At 51.0% G+C, this 21,173-nt stretch overlaps 1 protein-coding gene across 1 annotated transcript; it reads right to left on the bottom strand.

Moving 5' to 3' along the window:
* Positions 1 to 989: 989 nt before the first annotated feature.
* LOC136531136 (uncharacterized) lies at positions 990 to 16,754 on the bottom strand (the record flags this gene model as incomplete). Its single annotated transcript, XM_066523846.1, has 3 exons — positions 15,883 to 16,754; positions 14,980 to 15,134; positions 990 to 1,118 (listed from the first exon to the last, which is right to left on the bottom strand). Coding segments are annotated over exons 1-3 (975 nt in total), but the record flags the coding sequence as incomplete, so codon positions are not given.
* Between the last annotated feature and the right edge of the window lie 4,419 nt (positions 16,755 to 21,173).

Raw genomic sequence — 21,173 nt, 5'->3', positions numbered from 1 at the left:
GCAGAGGGGGGGGGCGATGGGATACCCTCGAGCAGTACCGCCAACTGGTAGTGCAGTCGCTGCAGACAGCGATGACTATTATGGAAGGGGACTTGCCCGGTGTCACCCAGGTAAGTACTTTCTTCTCTCGTGCCGCGTTGTTTTCTCTCCGAGCCCCCTTGCAGTGTTTGACATGTGTTTTTTGTTTTGCCTCTTTAGGAGCTCGAGACCCGATCCCTTGGGAAATCGGTGTTCCTACGAAGGGAGAGGGATATCTGGGACCAGCTCCGGCGGCAGAAGGGCCTGCTTGCCGATGCCTAGGGGCTTTTGTCGGCGTGGAGTGCGGAAGTGGAGGACCTCCGCCTTCGTTGTGCTGACATTCAGGCCGAGTTGGCCACGGCTAAGGAGCAGTCTGCCCCTATGGTGGCGAAGATCAAGGAACTGGAGGAGGAGCGAGACTCCTTTAGGTCTCGGGCCCAAGAAGCGATGGCCTCTGCCAAGGCCACAGCCGGGCAGCTGGGTGCGGAGCAGAGCCAGCATCAGCTGACGAAAGTCGCCTTGGCAGAGGCTACCATGGCGGCCAAGGCCTCTCAGGTCGAGGCCTTAGCCTCGAAGAGCAAGGCCGAGGGTAAGTTCCGCTGAACCGTGCTCCTTGTTCTTTTTGTTCTGGTTCGCGTTTGACTCCTGACCCCTCGTCGCGACGTAGATCTGGAGAAAGAGGCCTCCCAGGCGGCTGAGGCCTCCGTCGCAGCGCAAGCGGCGCTGGATGTTGAGGTCCGGGAGCACAAGGCGCTGCGCAGCGCTGTCCGTACCGCCTGCGAGGCCCTAGACGTCGAGGGGGTCCAATCAGCCAGCTCCCTTGGGAGCCGCCTGATTGCGTTGAGCGGCCGCGTCCACGAGAGGCTCCGGGGGGCGTTGCACACGGGTGTCAAGCGCGCCCTGGCCGTCGTCTCCTCGCACTACGCCATCAACCTCGAGGCTGTCAGCGACGGCTACATGTTGCCAGAAGATGACGAGGAGGCTGATGCAGAGGTCGTGAAGCTGTTGGAGGCGGCCGAGGCACCTGGCACAGCGCTGGCCGGTCTATTTGAAGAAGAGGTGGTCCCTCCCACGCCGGCCGCCGATCCTTGAGCTTTGACCTGGGCCAAAAGGGGCCATGTAACCGGATTGAGTTAGTTGCCATACCGTGACGTTTTTGTGGCCGTCGAGGCCTTTAAAGTATTTGTGTATGTGCGTCTTTTAACCATTTTCTATTCTACTTCCGAGCCTGTGCCCTCTGTCTCGATCTTGGGAACCCGTAAAGAAATTCCTCGGAACCTAAGCCGTCCTTTGGCGAAGGGTGGTGAGGGAGCTGCCGTAGCCCAGAGGCGTAGGCCGTTCTCACGACTCGACCGGCCCTTTGGCCTTGAGACAAGCTTTTGGTCTTTGGGTTTCTTGTGAAGGTCCCATCGGAGCGCGAGAGAGTTTGGCGTAGAAATTTTTTGAAAGACCATTAACAAACGGTGTTCGGGACTTAGGGGGTTCCCCCTTTTTAGCCCCCGAGGGAGGCTCGGCTTTGCAGAGGCAGAGCCGAGTCTCCCTTATAGCGCTATTGTGACGTCGAGCCCCTATTGATAGACAAGCCCTCTGCACAGAACTTCCTCGGAGCCTACGCTGTCCTTTGGGTGAAAAGGTGGTGAGGGAGCTGCCGTAGCCCGGAGGCGTAGGCCATTCTCACAGCTCGGCCGGCCTTTTCGCCCTTGAGACGATCATACGGTCCTTAGGTTCTATACAATCGACTTGTCTATAAGGGGGCTCCTCGAAACATTATAACAACTAAGAACGCTTCTTTATTGTATTTCGAGAAACAATGTAAACAACGTTTGGAAATTTAAGGGTAGAAACGACGTAGCTGTTCTATGTTCCAAGCGTTGGTTAAGATTTCGCCCTTCTCGTTGGCTAGCTTGTAGGTTCCGGGCTTCAGTACTTGGGCGACGATGTACGGCCCTTCCCATGGCGGGGTCAGCTTGTGACGGCCCTTACTGCTCTGCCTCAGCTTCAACACTAGGTCGCCCACCTTCAGGTCTCGGCTCCGAATGTGCCAGGCTTGGTAGCATCATAGGGCTTGTTGGTATTTTGCCGAGTGTAGTAGCGCGACGTCTCGGGCTTCCTCCAGTTGGTCGAGGGCATCTTCGTGGGCAGTGCGGTTGCTTTGCTCGTTGTAGGCCTGTAGTCTCGGGGAACCGTACTCCAGGTCAGTGGGGAGGATGGCCTCGGCCCCATAGACCAGGAAGAACGGTGTAAATCCCGTGGCTCGGCTCGGCGTATTCCTCAGGCTCCAAATGACCGATGGGAGTTCGGCAAGCCATTTCTTGCCGAATTTCTTCAACTGGTTGTGTATCCTAGGTTTGAGACCTTGTAGGATCATGCCATTTGCATGTTCTACTTGGCCGTTTGTCCTGGGATGTCCTACGGCCGACCAGGCCACACAGATGTGGCGGTCGTTGCAGAATGTCCGGAACTTATGGCCGGTGAATTGCGTCCCATTGTCGGTGATGATGGTATTTGGGATTCCGAACCTGTGTGTGGCAGAACCTCCTAAATTATAGGACCCATATGCACCTGTCACTGTCCAACGACCTCTGACGACTATGCATATGTTCCTAGTAACTTAAGAAGACTGTCGGGTGTCCCCGTGGAACCCTGAATCATCCACGATTTCCGAGTAGGATCCCATTACAGAGTCATTGCAGTATTACAACAGTTTATTCAAATAGATACATCAGAGTAATATAGTGGAAGTCTTACAATAACTTAATTTACAAAACAGTAGTTTCAAACCTTATAAACTAAGTTCGATTAATAATACAAACGGTAGCAGTGGAGTGGCATTATAACATAATACAAACACACAAATAAAACGCCCTGCCCAAGGGCCACGCATTTACTTATCATCATCGCATGGAACAACAGTCATGCAGCACGGTCCAAAATAGACCTGCTCATGAGGCTCACCTGCAACAAGGGTCAACGAACCCTGAGTACAAAAGTACTCAACAAGACTTAACCGAAATAAAAATTGATAGAACTCAGGAATGCAGGCTCAGGGATTCAAGGTATGGCTTTAGCAATAATCAAAGTTCTTTTGCGTAAAAGCTCTTTAACGAAATTCTTTATGTCAACATTTAAAACTTCATAAGATCATATACAAAGCTGACACGATCCGTAATGAGATCATGAAACTTCATAAGATCATATACAAAGCTGACACGATCCGTAATGAGATCATGAAACTTCATAACCAACACCTTCACAGACCATCCTCAAGTTCCAGTTATTTATTACTACGATGATGAACAGTGAGTTGAGTCTCCATAACCGAGGAGCAACGACGATTCAAACCGATTAAACCCAGCTGGGGATTCCAGACCACACGACATATGCAGGTCCCCGACTCACATATATCAACCTACCCTTGGATCCTCTAAAACAAGAACGGGTCCGCGCCACCCGAGAATACAGTACTCCACCAATCCAGCCCATTGCCACGTGGGTACACGCTATTCCCGCCATCTCTCCACTCCCAGTGCGCGAGTAGCCATTCTCGTAATAGAATCGCCAAGTTAAGGCTTACCGGAGTATGTGGTTAGTACTACAAATTCTCACCTCATGCAATTCAACAATGGTACGGGCCTTAATCGACACAGGCGGAAAGAACCCGCTCACAAGACATTACCAGGTCTTGTGGCTCACACACACCGAGTCCGCCCGGTCTAGATTTATTACTCCACATTCCCATATCACATGATAACATAAGTAACCAAAGTTCCATTAAAAACTCGCAGGTGACAGGTAATCACCCGACCTTTATTTATCTAAGCATGACTAAGCATAACTAGCCATATACGAATTAAAACGGTTAACAAGGTAGATAAGGAAAACAAGGTTGGTCATGCATCAATTAGGTTTTCACTTAACTCCTAATCACTTAATGCAGTATATGAAAGCAAAAGCGAAATCAATTTGTAAAACACAAGGTAGGGTTTAAATGCATCCGGGGCTTGCCTTGGTCGGCAGAAAAGGTTAGTTCCACAGAGAGATTACGGAGTTAGACTTGACAGCATCACCATTGATGGATGAACCTTCTCCAACACTTGATCAACGCGAGCACCATTGAATGATGACACTCATCCGAAGATTAGTCAACGCGAACCTTCTCACTCACGTATGCACTACACGTAAATAAATAATGCATGCTTTAGCATGATGGATTGTATGACATGATGCATGGAGGTGCATTGGTGAAAGCATAAAAGATTAACTAACTTGAATACAACTTTCCTTCACGGTACAGTTACAAGTCAAAACTAACTAAACCTTTCCAGAATACTAACATCAATTGCCAAAGATCATTACCAACTAATGATCCAAGGACATCACTCAATCAAAAATTCAATCAAAACCTAAGTCATTAAGGTTTGCTATTTAACTAACATATGTCTATTTCAGGACTGGAAACAACAGCTTCATGTTTGGATCATAACTAGAGTTATACAAATCCAATAGCCATGCAACAAGACATTCTGGAAAGCTTATGAAATTTTCTACAACTCATCTTTAATCATCTTAGCATGATTCTCAAGTTAACTAAGTCAAATATACCCATTTACAGAAACTGGTCCCTAAATGACAGAGAGCAGCCATTTCTGAAACCCAACTTTAAACAAGCATAACTCACAAACCACAAGGCCAAATACCACCAAATTTTAACAGCAGCTAGATACATGAATTATCTACAACTTTGTTATTAACAAGTTTCTCGAAAAACATCATTATCATGAGGTAATCCAAACAGTCCCAAAAACTGTTCCGAAACGACAATTGAAAGAAAATAATTATTAACTTATGTTGCAAACACATAATTGGGCAAAACCAACTTTACCAACATTTCACACATGACTAAAGAACACCAGAAAGCATGGTGCTCACCTCTAAATAAATTTTCTTAAAGCATTTCTTAATTTATTTAGACATTAAGGTGTATTTATGAACATATACCAAAAATGCACAATAACTTCTACAAAAATTACAGTAGCTCACATATCCTCTCAATAGTCTACTGTACAAATTTCATACCATTTGCATAAGTATAGCTGCCTCTATGAAAAAGACAATTTGCTATTGCAAGAAATCATGTGAGAGCAAGATAAACCAAAAACTCACTCATACTTCATCCAATATTCATGAAATTTTTACCACACATCAACTATCACATGAGTAGCATGCCACAAAATTTTCACTTCATTTGGAGCCCTAGATTTGCAGTTATGGAAAATAACAAATTCAACTAGCATTACAACCTTACTGCACAAATCTATTTTTGCAGCTAAAACTTTAAACTAAAACATACCATATTATAGATCTACTGCATAGACAATTTTACAAGGATTCCAAAAAGTCCTCATTTGCTATGATACGAATTTCCTATGAATTACTATGAATTTTCAAAGTTCCAGCCGATTTCAAAGCAAACAGGTCCAAACGGCACTATTCACATGAGTCTGCGGTTCACAGAAAAGCCCCTCACAATTCTCGAATTTGAAGACGAAGTCCCTGGTCGCGAATTGAAAACAGAGGACGCCAGAGAGACGCAATTTCCGGCCGGCTGATGCTCGTAGGCGGCAATTGAAGGGGTGGTCGAGCGATGGGGTGGCGAGGCGAGCCTAAGGGTGGTCGCAGCTCGGCCGGTCGTGGCCCGTGACGGCCTGGCCACGCGAGCCCGCTGCTCGACGACGGAGTGGCACGGCGGCATGGCTGCTGGTCGTGGCGCGAACGGCGGGCGCGGCCGTTCCAGGTGAGGCGAGGCGCTCAGGTGATGCGCAAGGGAGAGGCGAAGCTTTCTACGCGCTCAATTCGGCCAGAGGATGAGCGGTGGAGGTGGTGTGCGTCGGCAAGAATGGACGACGGCGACGGCGAACAGAGGAAATGAAAAGGAGGAGAACGGCGACGGCACAAGCTATATATGACGGCCAGGAAGCAAGAGGAAACCACGTAGGAGTCCTCTCCGCGCCAGCGCGACACCGAGGGCGGCCACAGTCGCGCCCAGAAGCTGATCGAAGCACGCCGGCGAGGAGGTGTCGCCCGCGGGTACTGTTCACCGAAATTACAGAACTGCCACTCGCTTTAAATCCCAAATTACTCCCAAATTTTCATAACAACTCAAAAATCTCCAAAAACAAAAGTTGCTCAAAATTTAAAGTTCTACAACTTTGCTTTTATAACCATTCCCAAATTCGGTCTACATTTTGAAATGCAAGATTGAATTCAAAAATGGGACATTTAAAGAATCTCGCCTTTTCAAATTACTTCAAATTTCATAAAACAACTTTGAAAACTCCAAAAACAAACTTTGTACCTCATGACAAACTCTACACTTTTGCTTTTAGGCTCAACCCCAAAATGTGCTTAGATTTTGAATTAGGTTTTCCAGGGTAAACTTTAAATGCTGGAAATTCGGGTTTTCGGAAATCTAATTAAACACAAATGTTTTGAAATTGATTCATCCATACAAGTCAACACATATCATAAAACAATATTCACACCAAGCATTGCAACAAAAATTATTAAACTTTTATTAAGGAAGAATTTGAATTGTTTAATAGATTCCCACATTAAAATTCACAAAGTTTCTTAATCACTATTATTTCATGTAACATATAACACACTTCATAACAACATTTACATGCTATAAATTAAACATGAAATGCATTCATGAGTTGATACATGATGATTATGCATAATGATGACATGATCACCTTTTAAGTACTTTATAACATCAGGGATGTTACACTGTGGATGATATCCGTAAAGAACAGCACTGCTTGCTCGGATTTGATCTGAGTGATCGGACGAGCCTCGATCCATTTGGAGAATTTGTCGATGGCTACCAGCAGATGGGTATAGCCCCCGGGTGCCTTCTGCAGAGGCCCAACCATGTCCAACCCCCACACAGCGAATGGCCATGTGATGGGGATGGTTTGGAGGGCTTGGGCCGGGAGGTGCGTATGTCGAGCGTAGTACTGGCATCCCTCGCAGGAGCATACTAGCTTCGTGGCGTCGGCCACCGCTGTTGGCCAATAGAAACCTTGGCGGAAGGCGTTACCCACGAGCGCCCGAGGCACCACGTGGTGCCCGCAGACTCCCGCGTGCAAGTCCCAAAGTAGGGATTGGCCAGCCTCGGTGGTGATGCATCGTTGGAGAATACCAGATGGGCTACGCCTATACAACTTGCCATTGCAGAGGACGTAAGTCTTGGCTCATCGCGCAAGCCGTCGGGCCTCGGTTCTATCCGTAGGAAGCTCTCCTCGAACGAGGTGATCAAGGAAAGGGACTCGCCAGTCCATTCCTTGGTCGGCCTTGGGAGGCTCTGCGTCAATCGCCATGGCCTCGGGCTCGGTTGGCGGGGTCTCGGTGGTAGAGGGGGCCTCGGGCCCTGTGGTGGGCTCGGCCGATGGGCCCTCTTCCGTCGCCAAGGCGTAGTCAATGGATGGCTTGTGGAGGTCTCTGGCGAAGACGTTCGGGGGGACTGGGGTCCGCGCCGACGCCATCTTTGCCAGTTCGTCTGCGGCCTCGTTGAACTTTCGTGCGATGTGGTTGAGTTCGAGGCCATCGAACTTGTCCTCTAGGTTGCGTACCACCGTGCAGTATGCCTCCATCTTGGGGTCATGGCAATTTGACTCCTTCATCACCTGATTGATGACAAGCTGTGAATCTCCTCGAATGTCGAGGCGCCGTGCCCCAAGTTCGATGGCGATCTGCAGGCCATTAACGAGGGCCTCGTACTCGGCGACGTTGTTGGAAGCGACGAAGTAGAGTCGGATTACGTAGCGCATATGTACCCCGAGGGGGGAGATGAAGAGCAGACCCGCGCCTGCCCCGGTCTTCATCAGAGACCCGTCGAAGTACATGGTCTAGTACTCCGCCTGGACTTGAGTAGGTGGTAGTTGGGTATCGGTCCATTCCGCCACGAAATCGGCCAAGACCTGAGACTTGATGGCCTTTCGGGGTGCGAAAGACAGGGCTTCCCCCATGAGTTCTACGGCCCACTTAGCAATTCTCCCCGAGGCCTCCCGGTTATGGACTATCTCTCCCAAGGGTAAAGATGACACCACGGTAACTGGGTGGGACTTGAAGTAGTGACGCAGTTTGCGTCGAGCCAAGATTATGGCATAGATCAGCTTCTGGATGTGGGGGTAGCGTGTCTTGGTCTCGGAGAGCACCTCGCTGATGAAGTAAATAGGTCGTTGGATGGGTAGAGCGTGCCCCTCTTCCTGCCTCTCGACCACTACGGCCGCGCTAACCACTTGGGTTGTTGCGGCGACGTAGAGTAAGAGGGCTTCGCCTTTGGTTGGTGGCACTAGGATGGGAGGATTGGTGAGCACTGTTTTGAGCTTAGTGAGGGATTCTTCGGCCTCGGGGGTCCAGGAAAAGCGTTCAGATTTTCTCAAGAGGCGGTACAGAGGCAGACCTTTTTCGCCAAGGCGTGAGATGAAGCGACTCAGGGCCGCAAGGCATCCCATAACCCTCTGCACTCCCTTGATGTCTCGGATTGGTCCCATGTTGGTCACGACCGAGACCTTCTCTGGGTTAGCTTCGATGCCGCGCTCCGAGACTATGAACCCCAAGAGCATGCCTCGGGGGACCCCAAAGACACACTTCTCAGGGTTGAGCTTGATGCCATTTTCCCTGAGGCATTTGAAGGCTATCTCCAAGTCTTTGACGAGGTCACTGGCCTGCCTGGACTTGACTACGATGTCGTCCACGTAGGCTTCGACAGTTCGCCCGATGTGCTCGCCAAAGGCCTAGGTCATGCATCGCTGGTACGTGGCCCTTGCGTTTCTGAGGCCGAATGGCATAGTCGTGTAGCAGTACAGGCCAAATAGGGTGATGAAAGAAGTCGCGAGCTGGCCGGACTCTTTCATTTTGATCTGATGGTAACCGGAGTACGCATCAAGGAAAGACAGGGTCTCGCACCCCGCCGTGGAGTCGACGATTTGATCGATTCGAGGTAATGGAAACGGAACTTTTGGACATGCCTTGTTTAGACCGGTGTAGTCTACACACATCCTCCATTTTCCATTTTTCTTTTTAACTAACACAGGATTAGCTAACCACTCCGGGTGGGATACTTCCTTGATGAATCCGGCCGCAGAAAGCTTCTACACCTCCTCGTCGATGGCCCTGCGCTTCTCTTCGTCGAATCGGCGTAGGCGCTATTTCATCGGTCTGGAGCCGGCCCGAATGTTCAAGGCGTGCTCGGCAACTTCCCTCGGTATGCCCGGCATGTCCGAGGGACTCCACGCGAAAATATCGGCGTTCGTGCGGAGAAAGTCGACGAGCACGGCCTCCTATTTGCTATCGAGGGTGGCGCTGATCCTTAGTGCTCGGTCGCTGGAGCAGGTGGGGTTGACCGGGATGAGCTTGACAGCCTCTGCTGGCTCGAAGGTCCTGGCTCGGCGCTTGGAGTCTGGTGCCTCACTGCCGAGCTAGTCGAGGTTGACCAGGAGGGTCTCAGCTTCGATGAGAGCCTCGGCGTACTCGACGCATTCGACGTCGCAGTCATATGCATGCTCGTACGTGGACTCGATAGTGATGACGCCGTTGGGGCCCGGCATCTTGAGCTTAAGGTAGGTGTAGTTGGGGATCGCCATGAATTTGGCGTAACATGGTCGTCCTAGGATGGCGTGGTAGGTCCCCCTGAACCCGACCACCTCGAAGGTAAGGACCTCCTTGCGGTAGTTGGAGGGGGAGCCAAAGCAGACGGCCAAGTCGATACGCCCGAGGGGCCGTGTGCGCATCCCTGGGACGATGTCATGGAAGGGCGCGGCATTGCCCTAGAGTTGTGACCGGTCGAGCTCTAGGAGCTCTAGGGTGTTAGCGTAGAGGATGTTGAGGCCGCTGCCTCCGTCCATGAGCACCTTGGAGAGTCGGGTGTTGCCGACGATTGGGTCGACGACGAGCGGGTACCGCCCGGGGTTTGGGACGTGATCAGGATGGTCGTCCCGGTCAAAGGTGATTGCTTCGCGAGACCAGTTGAGGTACTGGGGAGTGGCCACCTTGACCGAGAAGACCTCTCAGTGCTCCTTCTTTCGTTGGCGCGTCGTGAGGCATGCTGAGGGACCGCCAAAAATCATGAAGACATTGTGTACCTCGGGGAATCCGTCGTCCTTGTCGTTGCCCTTGTCGTCCGCGCCCCTTCTCTTGACAACGTCGTTGGGGAGTCCGAGCTTGGCGTAGTAACGCCGAAGCATGGTGCACTCCTCGAGGGTGTGCTTCACCGGGCCCTGATGGTACAGGCAGGGTTTCTTGAGCATGTCGTCGAAGAGCCCTGGGCCTCGGGGGTTCTTGCGGTCCGCAGCCGCGACAAGGCCAGCCTCGAGGACCTCCCGCTTCCCCCTGACGGCCCTTTTTCTTTTTCAGGGCGGGGCGGGATGTCGAGGCCTCGAGGATCTCGTCGCTCCGTTTCCCTTTGTTGTTGGGGAAGATGGCCCCAACGGCCTCTTTGCCTGAGGCGAAACTAGTCGCGATGTCGAGGAGTGCTGATACCGTGGTTGGCACGCTCCGGCCTAACTCCCGAACCAGGTCTCGGCAGGTGGTGCCAGAGAGGAACGCCTGGACGATCTCCGAGTCGCCGACGCTAGGCAGCTCAGTGCATTGTTTGGAGAATCGCCGGATAAAGTCTCGGAGAGACTCATCTGGCTCTTGAGGTCCCAGGAGTTCCCTGGACGTGCGTACGTGCCCTGGAAATTCCCGACGAAGACATTTACCAAGTCTCGCCAGTCGTGGATCTGCATGGGGGAAAGGTGTTCGAGCCAGGCTCGCGCTGAGTCTGACAGGAACAAAGGCAGGTTGCGGATGATGAGCAGGTCATCATCCGCACCGCCTAGCTGACATGCCAGGCGGTAGTCGGCCAGCCACAGCTCGGGGTTGGTCTCGCCGCTGTATTTCGAGAGGTTGGCCGGTTGTCGAAACCGGGCCGGGAAGTGGGCGCTGCGGATAGCCTTGCTGAAGACTCGAGGGCCGGGTGGTCCCGGAGAAGGACTACGGTCCTCGTCGCTGTCGTAGCGGCCGCCCCGGTGCAGTTTGGTAACCTCGGGCAGCCCCATCACGGTCGCGGCGCCAGTCGTCCTATGACCACGTCGTGGTCGCCTTGCGCCTCGCGCCGTTCGCCGAGGCGGTCGTGCACCGAGGGTGCCCTGAGGCGATCGTGCACCGAGGGGGCCCGAAGGCGATCGTCCACCGAGGGGGCCCTGAGGCGGTCGTGTACTGAGGGCTGTCTTGAGGCGTCTCCGCGCCGTCGAGACGCGGAGCTTTCGGCCTGTTGCACCGCGGCGGTCTCGAGAAGGCCTCGGAGCGCGCCGTGGACTCGCTGCCCCTCGGTGGTTGATGGCTCGGGCATCGTTCGGATCAGCATCGCCGCTGCGGCAATGTTCTGGCCAGCGCGATTGAAGGTGGGGGGTAGCGCACCCCCCTCGTCGTTGTTGATGCGGTGGTAGACGTCGCGAGCCCTTAGCCGGGATGCTCCGCCGTCACCGCGCCCCCGCTGCTCTCGCTCGAGTGTCTCTCGGAGCTGCCGCAGAAGGAGCCGGTCTTGTTCGACCTTGGCCTGAAGCTCACAGAGCTGCTCCAGGTCAAGGCATTGGAGTCCCTCGGGGGCGGGGTTCTCGTTCCGCGCTGCCGGGGATCCGATGTGCGGAGATGTTGCGCCACCTCCCCCCTCGCGTGGGGGGGAACGGTTGCCTGTCCCTGCATCCTCATCACCACCTCTTGGCATCCCGAGCCCGACGTGGAAGCACTCGCGAGTGGGATTGTAAGTGCCCTCGTCATCAGAGTCGGAGTAACCGAAGCAATAGTCGCTTGTGGCCATGAAGCGACGCATGGCTTCAGGGTCACAGAGGCCTGAGAAGTCTGCTCTGGCCCACGCCTCGTCCTCTTCCGAGGACTCAGCGCGGGTGTAGGCCAAAGTTCCGGCGGAGAAGTCAAGGGCGAAACGTTGGCCTCCCGAGGGCTCCGAAGGCTCCGCGTGAGTGGAGGCGTAGGCGAGAGCGTAGGTGGCGGCGGCATTTCTCAACCTGAAGGGGTACAGAGATGGGGCCACCGCTGGGTTCAGCTCCGCCGGAGTCGGTTCCTCAGGAGGCGGCGGGGCAGAGCTTGCTGACGGGGCGTTGCTGCGTGCTGCCGGCGTCTCCCTTTCGCCCAGACTTAAGCTGGACTAGGTCCCCTAGCCAGGGACTCTGTACCGACAGCCTGGGTGGGGGAAACCAGCGGTGCAGCGGAGCGTCGCCCTGGTCTTGCGTGATGTTGAGGCGGTCCCAGCGCGCGCCGTGCTTGTCGGTTGCGGCGGGAGCGTTGGCCCGAGCGCCGCCTGCGCGCGGGCTACTGGTGCGTGGCGTCGTCATCGGTCGATGAGGCTCTGGGTGGGAGGAGTATCATATCGTACTCATGTCCTAGAGAAATGAACTCTAGGCTCCCGAACCAGACTATCGTGCCGAGACGTAGTGGTTGAACGGGGTCTGCCATCCGGAATTTGTTAGGATGACGAAGCTGACACGCAGAGTTCCCCTACCTAGCGCGCCAACTGTCGGTGTTTTGGAACCGGGGGTCCCTCAACCGACGAGTGAATTCGTGCTGCGTGCTCCTTATTCCGGATGGTGATGCAAAGAGACACAAGGTTTATACTGGTTCAGGCAGTGAATGCCCTACGTCCAGTATGAGGGGGTGTTCTTGTATTCCTTGCACCGGGGTGCTCGTGGCAGGGGGTTACAAGCTAAGCGAGGGAGGGAGTTCGTCCCAAGTCTCTACGGAGAGAAATGCAGGTTACAGGGTGAGGCACATTGCCCGTGTGGGTTGTTCCTCTTTCTTTTCCCCCCCCTAGAAATGGTACCGGCCACCTCCTTTTATAGCCACAAGGAGGAAGCCAGAAGTACATGAGAAGGCTACTATTTGCTGACGTATTCTGCTCCCTGGAGCAGCGTGGCGTCGTGGGAGTTCCCGTCGGTGTCTAGTCGGTATGGTCTCCAAGGCCGGCGACATGCTGCGCTCCCGTACATTTGTTGACTTGGTGAAGTGCCGAGGCCTGGTGGCTGCTGTAGTCGGTTGTGCCGAGACCCGCTGTGCTGAGGCCGAGACCCGCTGTGCTGAGGCCTGCTGTGCCAGAGGCCTTTGCAGGTGGCAATGCGGGGTCTTGGCGGCCATCGTCGTAGTTGATTTAGGCGAAACAGTGCGGAACGTGCGTCTACAGGATACGGTACCCTGTATTGTCAGTAAGGGATGGTAAAAAGGCGATTTGACCGTTGTCCCAGTCGCTCCTGTCGCGGCGCACTTGCCGATTCGTGGCTTACGTAGTAGGGTGCAGCTGGGCGCATTAATTGGATGCGACAGCCTACCAGAGCGACTTTTGAGGCGGAGGCGACGAGGTTGCGGGACGAGCCCAGCCTCGGGCGAGGCGGAGCATGGCCAGTTCACCCGAGGCCCTACCGGGAGTCTCGGGCGAGGCGGAACTCGGTCAGTTCATCCGAGGCCTATCGGGGGTCTCGAGCGAGGCGGAGCGGTCGGTCCGCTGGTCCCGAGGTCACAGGAACTCAGTTCTGACTCCCCACGTCGTGTTCGTCCTTGGTGCAGGAGTTTAGGCAGCACAGTAGCCGGTAACCCCTGCACAGTCCCGTCGTGGATGGCAGGGCGCTGACGTGACTGACGTCGGGTCTGCCACTTCGCGGTACTGTGCCGTCGTGTGGTTGTCGGAGTGGTTGAGCGCCTTGATTGGATGTGATGTCCAGCCAGAGTAGTCTAGTCAAAGCGGTGGTCGCGGGGCTGGTGGCGAGCCGGTCTCGCGCGAATCGGAGAATCGCAGACCTCGGCGAGGGGGCCTCGGGCGAATCGGAGAATCGGTACTTCTTCTGAGGCCTCGGCGAGGTGACCTCGGGCGAAGGGGCCTCGGCGAGGGGGCCTCGGGCGAAGGGGCCTCGGCGAGGGGGCCTCGGGCGAATCGGAGATTTTGGCTGAGACCTCGTTTGTCTTATTGGTTCTTGTTTTTAGGGTCTAAGCAGTTTTTTGGTTTTTGCTTGGGGTACCCCTTTTTCTGGTATCCGACAACTTACATTACACAATACACACCTTCCAAGTTTCCAATAAAAAGGAGAGTTGTATGCTAACGCCATGGTGGTGGACTCCTATCAATCTCAAAACAACTTCCCGTGCTATCTTTTGCTGAAACAATACCAGTTTTACAGATCAAACAGGCTGAGAATAAACAGACTGCAGCCTACTTTACTTTTTCCTTTGCGACTTTTCCCAGTATGGCAGCATGCACAATACCAATGCAGTAGAACTGTGAAGATAGCATTATGCGCTAAGCATATGGTGGTGAATCCAGATCCAAATTGACAAGCCATGCAAGTTTTAGAGACAATAGGTTGGAAGTGGTCCTTATCCAGGACCTACATGATCTTCCAATCCAATTCAATGAAAAGTGCAAGTATAAAATAGTGCAATATAACAAACTTTTCCACTTGAGGACGAAAGGAATCAATTTTATCCTTTGGTAACATGGTGAATGGTCCCCTAATCATTCTCTGTTCTATATCACTTTCGGTTACTCCTTTCCAAGAGAATATCTCATAGTAGGTTATTTGCTAAAGGGGATACAGATTAGGACAGGGTAACATCCACACCAACAAATTATCGCTTTTGCATGAAGGTAGTATAGAACCCTTGAAAGTTACAAAAGGTGAAGTTTGCAAAACCTCCTAAGCAGTCGAATGTCTTCTGAAGACACCTAAGATGGTGCTTTAATTTGCCTATTCTTTCAAGCATGGCGTTCATAACTAAATACAAGCTTCTACCACCAGAAAGCCTAAACTAGTGTATATTCTGAAGTAGAAAGGTTTCGCAAGCAATGAACAGTTGGCAGATAAAGAACAACCAATGCATTTATTGGATACCACACTACCACAGGGACTGTACCTGCAACGCTTTGAGGCGAACCGAGAGGTTGACCACCACTTCATGGAATAGGGGGCTCCCTAATTCCAACGTCAGCAGTGTTTTTATATCCTCCTTGATTCCATTCATCATTGGCAGGTGCCTCCCATGCTGCTCGTTAACCTTATCGCACACCCCTTGTCACACAAAATATTGGTGTCAGATTAGATTAGATCCTAATCATATCAGTATGCAAGCAGTTGGTGCTTAAATAAATGTTCAATTAATAACTTGGATCGAAGACGTCAAGTTCGTGTGAGTGTGACGGTTGGTTCCCACTTCAGGTCCGGGAGTCAGTGAACCCGATTCTCGCAAAGCCCGCTTGTTTTTCACTTGGAAACAGCCAAATGTTTGGCTTTGCTCTAGTACATTACTCCATAATGTATATTTTCTTAATGTACTAGCAATGTTTTTCACTTGGAAACAGCCAAATGTTAGAATAGATGTTAGCTGCTTTTACTAATCAGAATAAAAGGTGACCTGTACAGCTAGAGTAGTAGGGGATAAGGGGAATACTAGTACATGCTTTGAACCCAAGTACAGGAACACATAAAGAAAGAATTTCTGAAAACTCGCCAGCGCAAGTGAACGACTCCTTAACCAACGCACCCAAAATAGAATGAGAACTACGAATTGAAGCAGAGCTCCAATTGTCTAGACGCAGACGCACTGCTTTTTTTGCGACAGGAAACAGTCAGTGCAGAAAGGAAAGCAGGCCTATAATATAAATCCTCAAAAACGCCAATGCACATTAGAAACGAGAGACAAATGCCCTACTTCAAAAAAAAAACGAGAGACAAATGCCCTAAACCTCTATGAGCATCAAGGGAAATTAAGAGCATAATGCAATGCGGCACAAATAAAATAGATCAAACTCAAATCGACCTGGAAACGATGCCCTCTGTATGTTAGGGAAGATGAGGGTCTCCTCCATCCTTGCGTGTTCCAGCATCACCTCCATTGCGTCCCCGTACCACTTGCCGAGCCTCCTGACCTCAGCAGCCTCCACAACGCTCCTCCCCTTGCCCGACTTCTTCCCTTTCTTAACCATCTCCGCCACCTTCGCCGCCACGCCCTCGAGGTGCCGCTCGGCGCTGCGGTGCTGCAGCCGCACCAGCTCGGCGACCTCCGCGGCGGCCGCGGCCGACGGCGACGCCGCGCGGGGCCTCTCCGGCGGCGCGACGCGCGGCTTGCCCTCGAACCGCGCGTCCACCAGGCGCAGCAGCTCGTCGGCGGTGCCGCAGACCTCCGGGTCGGCGGCGGAGAGGCGGAGCACGGGGCGGCCGAGCGGGGCCGCCTCGGAGGGCGTGAAGTGGAGGGGCGCCGCCGCCTTGTAGAGGAGCGAGACACGGAGGCGCCACGCGACGGGGCACCCGTCGGAGCCGTAGACGCGCACGACGCCGGCGTCCTCGGCGTCCACCGCGGCGGCGGAGACGGAGGGGGATCTGGCGAGCGCGTAGGGGGAGACGGAGACGGAGTTGACCGTCACGGTGGGCGCGGACACGTTGCTGCCGAGCGGCGGCGAGCCCGGCTCCGTCGGGCGGCGGCGGCGCGGGGACGGGGAGCAATTGCCCATGCGGAGTGAGTGGGAGCGCGCGGGGAGAAGGGTTTGGGGGGAGTGTTTGTGGGTGGGACTTGGGAGCCTATACGTGCGAGGTGGGGAGGCGCGGCGTGCGGTGCGGTGCGACGAACGAGTGGGAGCGCGGTGGAGCTTGCGTGGGAGGCGGAGGTGGTAGTGTGAGAGGGGCGGGCGTTGGGGTGCGGGCGAGGTTGGCGGAAGAGATGGTGGGGCCGGGCCGGCCGGCCTTTATGCTCTTTTATGCCTGGATTTTGTTAAGGATGTTCATTTGATCCGGAAGATTTGTTTAGCTGTAGTAGTATTTATTACTATCGCGCTGACGTCTGACCATGGACACCGGCAGTTTTTGGGTTGTTTGGCACTGCTCCTCTGGGAGGTTCATTCGGAGGAGACAGAGCAGTTTTGGTGGTTGCTCGAAGACGGCTCCAGCTTGTCTGTTTTTTAACTTCGGAGAAGCAAGAGGCGGGGAGAAGCCCGGCGTCCTTTTACGAGGAAAATATTACCTCTATGTATATGTTAAATTAGTTTAACTTTGATCGAATTTATAGTGAATAATATTAACATTTATGTCACCAACTAGATTTATTATAAAAATATATTTCATGATCAATTTAATAGTACTTATTTTATATCATAATTTTTGAAAAAACGAGAATTGCATAGATGGAGAGAGTAGTTCCTCCGTCCTAAAAAAGAATAGAGTTTTAGGTTTAGAATGAGTCCAATTTTATCAAGTTCGATCAAATTTATAGAAAATAGTATTGACATTTATATCAACTTTATTTTATTTGACTTCTCAAAAGTAGAAAGGTGAGAATTGCATTATTTTGGGACCAATGAGGTAACATGCTTTATCGAATCAAAGCATGCTCCGGTAGATAAGCCTATGCGATATCAATAGGGTTTTTAACGTAAGGTATGTAACTCTATCACTAAAAATATTACAAAAATATATAATTCCATCTAGAACGAGTTATATATATATATTAGTATATTGCCCGTGCTAACGCTTTGGATCACATTAAATAACTTTTTCAGATAAGCACAAATTGTAACTATGAAAGGAAAATATGTGAGATCAACTTTCGCGGATTCAAATAGCCCAAATTTTTAAATGTACCATCATCTCTTAAGAAAGGGTGTCAACAAACATGCCTGCCAATACTCCATAGTCTAGGAATAAGCATAAAAATGAATCCGCAAAGGCCAAAGAGAAAGGGTATCAAGAAAAACATGGCTACCAATACTTTGAAACGCATCGATCAATGCAAATGTTCCCATGTATACCTGAAATAAAACAAATCCTAAAAAAGAATAGAGTTTTAGGTTTGGAATGAGTCCAACATTATCAAGTTTGATCAATTTTATAGAAAATAGTATTGATAGTTATGTCAACTTGAATTTATTTGACTTCTCGAACGTAGAAAGGTGATAATTGCATTATTTTAGGACAAGGAAGTAACATGCTTTTATCGAATCAAAGCATGCTCTAGTAGATAAGCCTATGAGATACCACTACGGATTTTAACGTAAGTATGTAACTCTATCACTAAAAATATTACAAAAATATATAATTCTATCTAGAACAAGTTATATATTATTATAGAAATGTTTTATTACTGTAACCTTGTGTTGTCAATCTATATAAACTTTTAAGTATTTATGGCCCAAGCATTTAGAGAAATGACTCATAATAATAGACCTAGATGTTGACAAACCTATATTTGTGATATCGGATAATGTGTGGATGAAGTGTTGATGGTTTTTTGTATTTACTGAAAACTTGATTTGCTGTTTTGTAGTGCTCCTTTTATTTAAAATTGTAAGTCGTTCTGATTTTTAGAGATACATAAATTTTGCTCCATATCTAGATATATATTATGTTTATGTGTCTAAAAATTTCAAGACGACTTATAATGTTTTGGACCAGAGGGACTAGCTATTGTAGCCTCTTGATAAAACTATAACCTATGATTTGGCTAACTTAACACCCAAAGACGGAAATTATATTGTCAGGTACAGACGTACAGTTGAACACTTGAAGTGTTGGTTTTCCAGGACCAACTCTTTGTTGGAGACAACTCCAGTCTAGCAGGAGTAGTTCATAATTTTGGATGTGGCATCTAGCTTGGATATATTTGATTGCGATGTGCACGCATGCATAATAATTGTGCTGCTAGTTTGGAGATTATTTTAATACACAGTCCATAGATAATTGCCATGCTGCGCTGGAAAGCTAATCTTGTTTGACAGCTTGCATCTAATTGCCGACAGTTGATACAACGGTTTTCTCTTTAAATCATTAACTCCCGCTCCACCACTCTAGTTCTGAAAAGGTCAAAAACCTCAAACAGCCGTTGAATATCCTAGTTTGGGATGATGGACTCGGGATCATAAAATGCCTTCACTACTATACTTGTATCTTCGTAGATTCTAGGAGATCATAATGTTCCAAGAGCGCTATTGGAGAGGGTGTTACATGTTTGTACACTTCGGTCACTGACAGGAATGCAATATACAGTCAACACTTCCAATGCCATAGTCCAAATCCCCCAAAGGCCAAAGACAAAGCTCAGATAAACAATCTACAGTCCCCTATAAGACGGTGGCAAGTGAGTGCAGGTCTTAGGCTTTAGCGGCCAGAAATCAACGAGAAGAGTTAAAAGCGAGAACCGTGCTGCTGGTGGTGATCACTAGCTTCTTATTCAAAAGGCATCCAGTACTACCTTCCAACGCTGCAATAATGATACAAAAGAGTATTTTAGAGATGGAACGTTTATGTTCGTTGACAGGCTCTTATCGCATAATAATCACAATCAAGACATCAAAGTGGTACACAAACGGGACCTGATTATTGCAGCGAGTATCGTTGGCAGGACTTGTAGCTGGATGGTTACTGAATCGGCATCTACTCGATTGTAATCAGATGTCCGGACCTGGGGCTGCAGGATCAGATTTGCCAACCACTTTGTAGTGCTGCGTCGAGCGATTACTGGACTTAAACAACAAGCCCTTCGGCCGGAAGTGAACAAAAGGTGGTGCCATCGATGCTTACCGATTACCTTGCGGACAAAGCCAAATGGAACACAAGCGAAAGCAAGCTGCTAGCTGCCTAGCTATAGCAGTCCTAGTGGTCGAGTAGCCCCCAAGACTGATTCAGCAACCGTTTTGGCACTGACAGGCCAGGCTCGGCCCAGACGTCAGACTCGGACCTGCCCAAACATGGTCAAGTGTCACTCTGACGACGATGCAACAGTGGGTAGGGAGCGGGGACTAGCCGTCCCGTGGGCCGTGGCCGCCGGTCGTAGCCAATCCGCGTGTCGAGCAGCCCCGGCGGCACGGTACACGGCTGGTCATGAATTCCCCCGGCCGGCCGACCCGGTCTGCGCCGTTCACCCACTCATCTCTCGTCTCATCTCACATGGGACACGGGCACACGGCTCCCTCCCGCTGGGCGCTGGCTGTTGCGTTGCGTCGTCGTCGAGGCACGGGCTTCGACGTGCGCTCTCACTGGGATCCTGACGAACCTAACGTCCAGACCTGAATCGATTGCATTAACTAGGACTCTTTTAAATTTGGTGCGTAAAGTTTTAGGTGTCGATGTTTGAATAATAATAAAAAACAAATTATAGAATTCGTCAGTAATCCATGAGACAATTTTATTAAGCCTAAAAGATTAGACGGGATAAGGAGTAAACTAGTTAGGTTTGTCAAATCATGGACTAATTAGGTTTAAAAATTTTCTCTCACAAATTAGTCTCAAACTATACAATTAATTATTTTTTAGTTTATATTTAATACTCTATGTATGTGTTCAAACATTCGATTCGATGGGATAAGTAGTTGCTAGGTACTTTGGTTCTGCTCGCGAGGGATCGTAGATTGTATGTGTGGAGGATCGGAGAGCGAGGTCGAAGTGCACGAGGAAGACGGCGCGGCGGCGCCGTGGCTGCAGCGAGGGCACGAGAAGGACGGCTAGGGAAGAACTCCGGGCTCCCAGAGAAAGCCAGAAACAATTAGATTTGTTTCTGCTTAATCCTCAAAAGAGTCTTATAAGGTATTTATAACTCCTCTTATCTAATAATAGGAAATAACTTCTAGTAATTCTAATAATAGCTAATATGACGCGGCGATGTGGGCTTGAGGCCCATCCCGGACGCAGCCGTAGCCACGAGCAGGCCTTCTCCGGCCGTAGTGCACGCCCATCATAACATCTCTCCCCACCTGCGAAAACAGCTCATCCTTGAGCTGAAAGTCGGGGTAGGCAGCCTTGAACTCGTCGACGCGTTCCCAGGTAGCGTCCTCAGCCAACCCGAGCCACTTGATCAATACGCTCCAGACACCTCGGCGTTGCTGCGCTTTCAATGCCCGATCCGGGGCTGGCAGGATGCGGCCGTCCTGCGCCAGGGGAAGGACACCAGACTCCGCTGGGGGATCGCCGCGATGCTGCTTCAACAGGCTGACATGGAAGACATCATGCAGGCGCGCTCCGTCAGGCAGCTGTAGGCGATAGGCGACGCGGTCGATGCGCTCCAGCACGCGAAAAGGACCCGCCCAGCGAGGCCCCAGCTTGTGCTTGGCACGGGGGTCCAGAGAC

The sequence above is a fragment of the Miscanthus floridulus genome, unplaced genomic scaffold (assembly GCF_019320115.1).
Source record: "Miscanthus floridulus cultivar M001 unplaced genomic scaffold, ASM1932011v1 fs_286_2_3, whole genome shotgun sequence".
Lineage (NCBI taxonomy): Eukaryota > Viridiplantae > Streptophyta > Magnoliopsida > Poales > Poaceae > Miscanthus > Miscanthus floridulus.
Note: the sequence above shows the minus strand (reverse complement) of the source record. Positions and strands in the feature narration are given on the sequence as shown.